The 11033-nt window shown below is 45.5% G+C and overlaps 1 protein-coding gene and 1 pseudogene across 2 annotated transcripts in view; both read right to left on the reverse strand.

Annotated features, from left to right (window-relative positions):
- Positions 1–7226, reverse strand: part of LOC308671312 (nucleoplasmin-3-like) — a 27924-nt pseudogene extending 20698 nt beyond the window's left edge. The window contains exon 1 of the transcript in view: positions 7213–7226. The product of the transcript in view is annotated as a nucleoplasmin-3-like (transcript). The remainder of the gene's footprint in view (positions 1–7212) is intronic.
- Positions 4118–9691, reverse strand: ADRB3 (adrenoceptor beta 3). Its single transcript, XM_081333940.1, has one exon. It carries the CDS (start codon positions 9628–9630, stop codon positions 8311–8313), a length of 1320 nt encoding a protein of 439 aa, XP_081190066.1. The 5' UTR covers positions 9631–9691; the 3' UTR covers positions 4118–8310.
- Positions 9692–11033: the final 1342 nt, after the last annotated feature.

The raw sequence follows: 11033 nt of genomic DNA on the forward strand, positions 1-11033 counted from the left end.
TGGGGACAAGGGAATTGGTGCTGCCACAGGAAAACTGTGCTGAAGTCAAATATAAGTAGATACCAAGCTTAGTATCCTGATCTAAAAGCCTTGCACTTTTGGTCCAGGTCAACTGCTGATCTCTCAAACGCCTTACTCCTTCTAAGTCCTCCTCTTTTCCTGCAAGCTATTGATGGTTATTTATTAATCAGTCACAGCTGACTGTGTCCTAGGTGGGCTGCCCATCTCCACTTCCATGTCCTTCTCTCTTCCATTTCCAATTGGCCAGCAAAAGTTCAGATCATGCTGATGCTTTCCTGAACTCACCACCAACAGGATTTATCACTTTGTGAAGGAAGCTGTGGCTCTCTAAATGTTGCCAAATCTTGATTCATAGCAGCCAACATAGCCGGTGATGATGGATGCTGAGAGCTGTTCAAGAACATCTGAAAGGTCAAAGTAGCCCCATCTCTGTCTCTATGTGCGTAATAAGACTTTCCCATGGATGCCAACTATGCATTGGCTAGAAATGAGTTGGATGGGCTAATAAGGATAGCAGCAGTTGGAAGGCAAAGCTTTCCATATGTATTTCAGAAAGTTTCTTCCTGGGAGTGGTCCTCGTGTGTTCCAAGGACCGGAACTATGACTTTAGTAGAGCTACTACAGGCTCACACTGAAGGAGATATTCAGAGTGTTTAAAAACCCTTAAATTGTCTGGGATTGGAACACCTCCTTCAAGATGAACGAGGACGGAAGTGAAAACTATCCCCTGAACTGGATCCAAGCACCAATGGACTCCATATGGGACCTGTGCTTTTTGAAACACTTTATAAAACTCTTGAGGTCATCTATACCTAAGAAGTCAGCATTTTCTGCCAGTGGAAGATTCTGAACTGCTGCTTAAAGTCAGCAGTATTCAGACAATTAAAAAAGGCCCAGGCAATAATGTGGTTCTTTTTCTATCCTAAATAGGGCAGGAAGAACCTGGCACAGACTATTTAGAAAGGAGGCGGGGGGGGGGGCGGCTGAATTGTGTAATAGGGACCAAGAGAATTTCAGGCCAAAGTGATGCTACTCTTCCAAATTCCAAATATGGCAGCTGGATCTTGGGAGCATAAGCAAGATTACCAGGATAAACTTTAGAGATAACATTCTTTGGTGTAAGCGTGGAGACAGAAAGCTGTCTTGATATTTTCAGTGTACATGCTGCCTCTGTGTTTTACAGAAAGGATGAGGTGTGGTGGGGTGGAAGAAATTTTTTTGTGTATTCCAACACTCTCTTGGAGTAACCAAACTTCACACTAAGAATGTAAGCTTACAGTGGCGTTCAAATCTGTCAAACTCCAGCTTTTTTTAAAAAAAGATAATTTTTTCCAGTCTGCCTGCCTTTTTTGTGTGTGTGTTTACAGTTGTTCCATTTTTGCTTCTCCCTCCCCATCTAAGGATGTTATCAGTTGGATTTCTGGAGAAAAATGAGAGAAAAAATTAGCTCCAGTTTTATTTGATGTGCATAGTTAAAGTGGTGACTACAATAATTCATTCTCATTATTCATCTTTTTTCGTGGAAGCCAGGAAAATCTATTATTTCAGGCAGATGTTCTCAGTAGATTAAAAAGAGGCAGCAGTAGAATTAAAGACATGATGTTTTAATGATCAGATTCATTAAACCAGCAGCATCTTTTTTTTTCCAGTTCCACAGAAGCCTGGAAAAAGAGGGGCTTGTTTTAACAAATACTAAGGAAGCAACATGCCCCTACAAATCTTATCACTTTCTTCTAAAACCCTTTCAAAGTATACACAACTCCCCTCTTTGGGCTAGCAAGATACTTTTGTTCATTTGTAAAAGATAAATTTAAGTTAAAGAATCCTGAGCCCAATAAATTTTTTTTTGAGAGGACGGGACTTCCAAACCAGACCATTGATGACAAAATGTGCACATTATGGAAGAACTCTTAATAGCTAATGTAATTGGAGAAGCACCAGGATAATATAATACCTAGTCTAACTTTGCAGTCCCAAAAATATATTGCAATACAAGCTCAATTTTAAGCAGTTGTCCAAAACAGTTCTGCATTTGGCAGATTAAAGAAGTTAATCTGGAAGCTGCAGAATATGGACAATTGAGTTCAGACTTAACCGCTTCAATTCTCAGGGATCAGCCAAGAATTTTAGGTACCAAAATAAACTCAAGAACTTAACTTAACTTGGCGTGTTTTGCAAATGAAGTTACTAGCTTGTTTATCTTAAAACTAAAACACTCTTGAGAATTGCTAGTTTTACCTTTTAGTATGTGGGGATTACCTGCCTGACATGCTTTTATTCAAACAGTTTGATCCTGACCACCATCCCATCTGCTTTTTTCGATCTTCCTTTTTTCTACGTTTCTCTTCCTCCTGTGTCTTTGATGTTGTTGTTGCTGCTGTTGCTTGAGTACTGTTACATTTATGGGAAGACCTGGTTTATCTTCACTATTAATTCTTTTTGGCAGAACCTGAATCATGGTTGACTTTATGACCTTCTCCCACCTCCTCTCCCAATCCCCTTCTCCTAATTTTTTTCTTCAGGGAGAAAAAAAAGATGATTATCAGAGTGTTGCAAAATCTACAAGCATCTTAGCCTTTTATTACACCAGGAGGAAATGCTTGATGATGTGTGTCATGGGGTTCACGTATGTGTCACTTGTAGCTCAGAGGACTAGGGGACAGGCTTTGCATACCTGCCATGTAGTGCCGGGTGTTTCCAGATAATGCACTTTAAGTGGCTTTGGAATGCTATTTTCAGCCACCATATACCAGTCATTTATAATAATAATATTAATAAGGGATGCTGTGGCTCAGTGGGTTAGGACGCTGAGCTTGTCGATCAAATGGTCGGCAGTTTGGCAGGTCGAATCCCGAGTGCCGCGTAGCAGAGTGAGTGCCTGTTACTCGTCCCAGCTCCTGCCCACCTAGCAGTTCGAAAGCACGTAAAAATGGAAGTAGAAAAATAGGGACCACTATGGTGGGAAGGTAACAGCGTTCCGTGTGCCTTTGGTGTCTTGTCATGCCGGCCACATGACCACGGAGACGTCCTCGGACAAGCGCTGGCTCTTCGGCTTTGAAACAGAGATGAGCACCGGCCCCTAGAGTTGGAAACAACTAGCACGCATGTGCGGGGAACCTTTACCTTTACCTTTTTAATATTGTAATGTACTGTAATGTGCTGTATAATAGGGTACGTGTCTTAGAAGATATGGAATAGCACATTTGCCAAAGGTACAGTAGGTGATTTTGAATCTAAAGGAAATACTTTGAGAATTCCACAAACATTTTCATGGAATACAGTATTGTAAAAGAAAGCTCTTTGCAGAGAAAGGTCGCTAATTTCATTCCAGCTTAGGTTTGACTTTCCCATAAAGAGGCTTCGGATCACATCTGTTATTTGGTAGACTAGGCCAGAACAAGATTAGGAAAACAGATTACACAATTTAAAACAAACTGTAACATTAAAATAACATGGTCACTGTGTGAATAATTCAACAGTCAGCATTAAAATCTCTTGGGGGGTGGGGGGTGCTAAAGAAACCAAGCTTAAAAGACTGGAGCAAACATTAAACCAATAATGGCACTCTGATTCACCCATCATTCTGAGTTACATTGGCAAGATTCATATATTGAACTAAAGTACAGTGAGATTAGAAAGTGGCATGAAAAAAAATCAACAGGTGGGAGGAATTTAACAAATACACACATATATACAACAGAGCAGGGAGCCTACTGTTCCTATATTCGTGAGCACCAGTGAAATGCAGAAATTTAGGTACTGGAATAGAATGAAGCAGACCTGGATGTAAATCTTCACTCAGTCATGAAAATTCACTGGTTGAATTTTGAGCTAGTCACTCTCAACTCAGCTTTCTTCCCAACCTTCCTGTTGCGTGGATGAAAAATGAAAGGAGATCCTCGTGTAAGATGCTTAAGTGGCGAAAAAGCACTATCGATCAAGTAAATCTACACTTAAGTCACCTGCATGACATTTATAGTTTACTCCTAAGAGAACTCTGAATTTTTGTATCGCTTGGACGCGTCTAATCTTGGACGGTGGTGATTAACTTGCAGAATTAGTAGAGAATCTTTTTTTGCCTGCCCAGCTGCCCAATTTTGATGCCTTCCCTTCAGCCTGAACCCTCAAGAAATCCTGCAATGAAGTGATATACAAGACTGGACTAAATGGACAGACCTGGAAGAAGACATCACTTTGCAGACAGAATGCATGCCCCGTGCTGTGTGAGTTTTGTTAACCATGGTTTATTGGATCAGTCACATTTTCTAGGAATAGTCACTCGATGGCAATTATTGCACGAAATGAAATGCTACACATAACTCATCTTACTGCCATTACAGTTTTAATAAAATCCGAACGGAGCAAATGGACAATTTTTAATAAAATCCACCATTGATCTTGACTAGAGCAGAGATGTAGACTTCAGAAGGAAATGCAAAACTGGTATAATTTGTGCAGGCTTGAATTCCCTTTATAAACATCCATACTGGAACCTAAACCAAATGGGGAAAAAAAACGCTGGAAAGGGCAATTTTTGTTTTTAGTGAGGAAGAGAGAGGATGAAGGGCTGTCAGAAAGCTGCCTTCAGATGCAGAACATGGAGCAGATTTGTACTGCATTAGGTCAGGCAGATCTTTCCTGGATGAGGATGATGGGATTCTCCAGCTGAAGAAGACAGGAAAAAACATCTATCTCAGATCACCCTCTTCCATCTAGCTCAGTCTGTTCTACTTTTGGGGATTTTACTTTTAATCTCTAAGCAGGAAAAGCCAAGGAAGAAAAACGCTTCTGCAGACAAAAGGACTCTACTGCCCTTTGTTAAGGTCACATTAAGCTTTTGTTTAGCATGTTTGAATTCAGCCACAACAAATCATGATTTATTAGACAAACCATGGTTCAGTAAACCACAATTTAATGTAATGTGCAAATCTAGTTAATATGGGCAGTATAAATTCTTACGATGCAAACCGTTGTGTTTTTTTTAAAGGCTCATTTGAAAATCCCTGTTGTCCTGGGTGTTGTTTTAGCTAACTGGATGCCTCCAGGAATTAGTTTGAAATGTTACATATTTGGCTTCTGAATCATTTAATTAAGAATTAGGCTGTCTCTGGTGCAGACCTTTTCATTTTACTTGTCCTACTCTTTCCAGATCTTTTAGACAAAGGTAGATCGTTAAGTAGCCAAAACAGTAGCCAAAAACTGCACATAAATAAATATTTGCAGAGGGGCAGAGCATCAAGGTTTGTGGGGGTGGGTGGGAAAGCACAAATCTTTAAAGGTTACATTAAAGTCAATGAAGATCCTCTGAAAAATTGCAGTCTGGGTTGACAAAGTTTAATAGCAGTGTCAGTACTGATCAAGGAGAGGTATAATAACATCTCTTTTATGTATTTTATGTATAAAGGCTGGCTTAAGATCATAATAAGGCTTATACAAAACATCCATCAAGCAAGACATTCTTGCATTGATTCCAAGTCTACAACTGAAATTGGTAAATCATATTTTACTTCACGGTGCAGCCAGGTTTAAAACTAAAATTTCTTTCTTACTTGCTGACGTCTCTGCTGAAATTTCCAGGATTGTAGCAAAGTTTTGCTCAATTGCAACTGCAGTTAGTAGATTCCAGGTTGGCTGTTAAGAGTGCCAACCTTCTACATTTTTTCCTCTTTATTTTTATTCTTTTTTTGTTTTTACAGAGGGTTGCTAGAACCTCATCACTACTTTCTTTCTGTAAGCAGCTCCTTCTTCTGGACTGTTGTATTGGGTCGCTGGCTGTACATTTATCAAGCAAGTAAAGGGAGAAGCAATGATAGTGGGATGCTAATTGAATGCTAGGGACAACAAATCAGAAAAAAAAAACCAAGGAAAACTAGAAAGGATTAGAGTATCCTGAAAAAGGGCAAATAGCCGGCTAGAACACCAAATATGAGAACACATAAAATGCAACAGTTTAAGGCAACTTCAGCCACCTTCTTCTGCTGCACATAAAATAAAAGCAGACAGACACACATTTTGTCTTCCACTCCATGGCCAACATTTGCCCATCCACAAAAAGGGGCAAAATGCAAGGCGCCGGTTGGCTACTAGGCTGGGCTAAGCAGCAGCTGCCTTTGAGAAACACCGTAGCAGCAGACAGACTTGCTGCGAACAGAAGTTGCCAGAAAAACTTGGATTTTCTACTTCCCAATCTGGTTTGGCAGTGACGGAAGATGGAAAAGAAGCCAAGGCTGACAGCTGTGGTAGGTCACTTCTCCATCTCCCAAAAGTGGGGTGAAGGAACAACGCAACTAGTTATCTGCAAAGGTGGGCAAGCTATTCTTCCTTCCAGAAAGACACAGATCCCAATCATCCCTGTGGGACACTCGATCAAGAACCAGCCTGCCCCAACCTCCAAAGATGTTGGGTTGCTGGGAATTTCACAAGCTGCATGTCCCTCTCTTTAGGAAAGGCTATTCACCCAAATTAACAGGGGGAAAGTGTTTTCTAGAAGGGGGTATGAGAAAAGTAAAAGTTGATGGCATGCCACCTTCTATATCCCAAGTTGTTGGGTGGGGAAAAAAAAGGGATGTTGGGAATCTAGTATATGAATTGTGTACTAAAATTTGATCCTGCCATCTCTTTTGACCTCTTGATAGGAGGTTGACAGTTGCTAGTAATAAAATGAATACAATTTTTTTCCCCTGCTCTTCTGATAAGGTTTTCCTTTCAAGATTCAGTCTGTTAAATGAATTGATTTCTTTTAAAAGGCAGGCTCACTGCCAATGCAGCCCAATGATAACAAAAAGAACTTTATACATATCTGGAGGGTAGCAGTTGCCGAAGGCTGAGGTATGCCAGTCTTCATGTCTGCTGCCATCTGCCTCCCCTAATCCACTCCAGCTGTTCCCCCAACTTGTAGGAGAACAGCAGGCAGAACTAGGGGTCGGAGTTAAGTGCATTACATTGCTACAAATGGTCCAAGCCAATCCCCTCCTAAATTCCATTGACTCTTATCTAGGGCAAATTTAGTATTGAACTTTAGTTGACTAGATTATTGTGTATAGGCTTGAGTAACAAATCTTCTGAAGTGCAACTTAACACATAGTCCTGATCCTTTGTACCTGGCGCAACTGTTCCTTATGCCAACCTTCATATCTGCTGCCATCTGCCTCCTTCAGCCCACTCCAGCTATTTCCCCCAACTCTCCCTTACCCTTCTGCTCTCATGATCCACCAAAATGATCACCACCAAAGTGGAGCTGAATTGATCTTTCTCTTGGATATGGTGCTTAGCATGTTAAGACAAATTCCAGCACTTAAATCAAAAACACATGTCAATGTAACACAAAAGAAAGGAGAAGTGCATCTTCTAACGTTCCCCACACACCAACCTTCAAGCCAGAGCAATGTGGTGCCCCTATGTTTTACGGATTCTGAATTGTTGGGATATTTTTCTGCAGAAGCCAGCAAAGAGGGACAGCCATTTCTGGAGAAGGGCTTCCTAACTGCTCAATATTTCACCTAGAGAAGGAAAAACTGAAGAATGAGCTCCAGTTCAGTGCCTGAAAGGTGTCAGTCCATTTCTGAAAAAGAAATCAAAGTTTGCAGCCGCAACAGAGACACAGGAACGGAAACTACTATATAGTGGGCTAGATTATCCGTCTAAGCCAGCATCGTCAGCATTGACAGTTAATGGTCAAAAGCAAGGATTTCCTAGTGTTGTCATAACTCTGATATAAAAATAAAACAGAAACCGCACTGCATAGCAGCAAAGAGGTGGGTGTTCTGTATCTCTTTTTAGCCTCTAGTAGGCATCTGGAATTTTGCAGCCCAGTTCTGATAGCCCTAGGACAGCTGGGGAATTCTGGGGGTTGAAGTCCACAAGTCTTAAAGTGGCCAGGTTTGAGGACCCCTGCCCTAGGATGTCCTATCACCTGCCACCTGATTCTGGCTCCAGCATACAGGGCATGTTTTACACCTGAGTTATAATCAGCTTTGTTCACAGTCCAGTAACTGAAATAGCTACCACAGGATTCATTGCTCATTCATGTACTACTGTAGTTGCAAATCCTCTTCTGAACACACTTATTAGAGAGCAGGTTTTAGTGAAAATAGCTAAGACTTGCTTTCAAGCAAATATGTAGAGGATTCTGATAGGAAACATCTTCACAACCCTTCCAGTTTCCTCATAGCACATTAGAGGGCAAGAGATGTAGACCCTTCCAAAAAAATTTTTGGACCCTCCCTGTTCCCCAGATGCCATTCACTCTCCAGTCAGCTCTCTTTCCATCCCCACTACCATTCCCAACACCTACTCTTCCAGCTGTGGACACAAAGTGATCTGGGTGCCTTGGAGCTGGGTTTCCCCTAGGGGACGCTGTGCACAACTGTGCCCATTGCTGGGTTGATACAAATGCTTTGTTTCCTCGGTCCTTTTACTAGAGCCACTGCTGGTGCTACCAGTGCCCAAGTCCTCCTCTTCCTCCTCTTCCTCTTCCTCCTCTCTGGAAAATGTAGCAATGGACTTGCTTTCCCGGGAGCTGAAGGCACAGAGGCATCTCTGCAGGTCCTTGGAGAAAGTATGAAGCTGGGAATCCGATCTCCAAGGGCAACACAAGAGTTTTCTGAAGGCACACCTGAAGTCAGGACTGCGGCAGTAGATGATGGGGTTGAAAGCTGAGTTGACATAGCCTAGCCAGTTGAAGAAGCGGAAAAGCGGGTCAGGAACGAAGGACCTTGCAAAGACCTTGATGATGTTGGCCACAAAGAAGGGCAGCCAACAGAGAGTGAAGACACCAATGATGATGCCCAAAGTCTTCAGGGCTTTGTGCTCTTTGATGGCAAGTAGGAGACGGGAGGGCCTCCTACGGCGGAAGCCTTTGGACGCATCCTGAAGGAACCTGCCCTTGTCCTTTTCAATAACATGAAGTTGCCTGGTAGCGATGGCAAAGACCCGGGCATAGACAAAAATCATGACCAACAGAGGCACGTAGAAAGAGATGATAGAAGACAAGATGGCATAGGGCATGTTGGTGACAAAGTCACAGCACTGAGGATCCTGGTAACAGCGCAGGGCTTCCTCGTCTGCTCCATCCCTCCACCAGTGGTTCATGATGGGCAAGAAGGAGATGAAGGCAGCCACAGCCCACACCAGGCAGACCACACCCCGTGCTCGACTCTTGGTCATCAGCATCTCATACTTCAGTGGGGCTGTGATAGCCAAGTATCGGTCCACTGCGATGACACACAGGGTCTCGATGCTGGCCGTCACACACAGAACATCCACCGAGGTCCACAGCTCACAGACAATAGTGCCATACAACCAGTGGCCGCTCAGAACCAGGGTGGCCCCGGGAGGCACCACCAAGAGCCCCATGATGAGGTCAGCGCAGGCTAGAGAAGTGATGAAGACGTTGGTCATGGTCTGCAGGCGGGGGGTCTTGGCAATGGCCACCACCACCAGCAGGTTGCCGGCCACCGTCACCAGCACGGCCAGGCTGAGGGCAGCTCCGAGCGCCCCCTGCCGGCTGAGGCTGCTTTCCGTCCCAGAACAATTGGTGCCGTTGACCCCCAGCCCCGCTTGCTCCGTCGGCCCCGGCCAGGTCCCGTTGGGGGGCCACGGGGGAGCCATGGCAGAGAGGGCAGGCTGAAAGGGGAACCAACCTGGCTTGCCACCCTCTGGACGCCTGGAGTCCACCAAAGCAGCCCTGCGCGGGAATCGCGGCGGGAGTGCGCTCTCCAGGCGCACGGGACCCCCGGCCGCCACCGCTGAAGGCTCCGCAGCCCAGCCCCTGCTCGGGGGAAGACTGGAGGCGCCTCGGAGGGACAGCGCCGCCCTCCCCTCGGTGGGCACTGCTCAGAGGAGGAGTTCTTAAAGGCGCAGGACCCAGAGGCGGGACGCGGGCGTTGGTCTCTGGGTCTCCCGGGCCTCTGTCTCTCTCTCTCTCTCTCACACACACACACACACACCCCTCCGCAGCAGGAAAGTCACTGACTTTGCAGCCTGGCAAGAGCCTTTGACTTGCTCCGTGCAAAGCCTCTTTCACCCTCGGCCAAAAAATGGACCCGTCCCGTCCCGTCCCGACCCTCTCCGTCTGCAGAACTCTTCTCCCCTTCCCTCGGCTTTTCCTGGGCGTTAAAGGTTGAGGCTCGTTTTTTCTGAGCAATTGAAGCCCGAAGGTCCAATGGCAGAACTAAGTTACGCCTCGCTTTAGCCTCCCCAAGGCCATCTTGAATACCCCCCCCGCGCCGTCCAAAGCAATGACCTTGGCGGTGGTCGTCCCTTTTCTTCCACCGAGCCTCGCTTCCTAGGCTTGCCGACACCTTTCGAAGGTCGCGGGGTGGCGGGAGAGGGCGGAGGACGAGCGGCAGCATTCACACGGCCTTTTTTTTTTGCAACTTAGGTCCGCCGCTCAGTAAAACCATCATCCCGAGCCCTGGAAATTCGTTTGGCTACTTAGGGCTCTCTTCGGCGCGCACTTAACGTGGAGGCCAGCCTTCGATGACAGCCCCCACGAAGGGCCGGGGCGGGGGGGCTAGGGATGAAGGTGGAAGGGTGTAGGTTGGCCTCCCTCGCCGTCTCTCCTCCGCTCCCCTTTGGAGTGACCGTCCAACACATTTAGGGTTGGGTGTGGGGAGCATGGCATTGACTGGAGGGTGGGGGGGAGGGGGAGAGGAGAAAGTGCCCGGGCCAGGGCCATCTACTCTTTGCCCTTCGTGATTCTCGTCAAGCGGAAGATGCGGTGGCATTAAGGGTTGGGGTGTAAACAGGGCATCCCCGCACAACTTCGCACTTCGGCTTCCCCCGCAGTAGCTGGAAGCGTCTGGTGTCACCTCTAACTCCGCGCGATCGCTCCCGCCCCGCCGCCCCCAGATCAATTGCCTTTTTCTGTCTTTCTCCCCCTCCCCGACCCCCGATGAAATCGGAAGTTTCAGTGCCTGGGGAGATTCCACCGAAGCTGCAGCGAGATTCCACCGTGGTCACCTGTCCGTGACCAAGCAAAGACAGGGATGGGTGGGGGATAGTGCGCAAGT

This window comes from Vipera berus (genome assembly GCF_964194415.1).
Source record: "Vipera berus genome assembly, chromosome: 8".
In the NCBI taxonomy this organism is placed as follows: Eukaryota; Metazoa; Chordata; class Lepidosauria; order Squamata; family Viperidae; genus Vipera; species Vipera berus.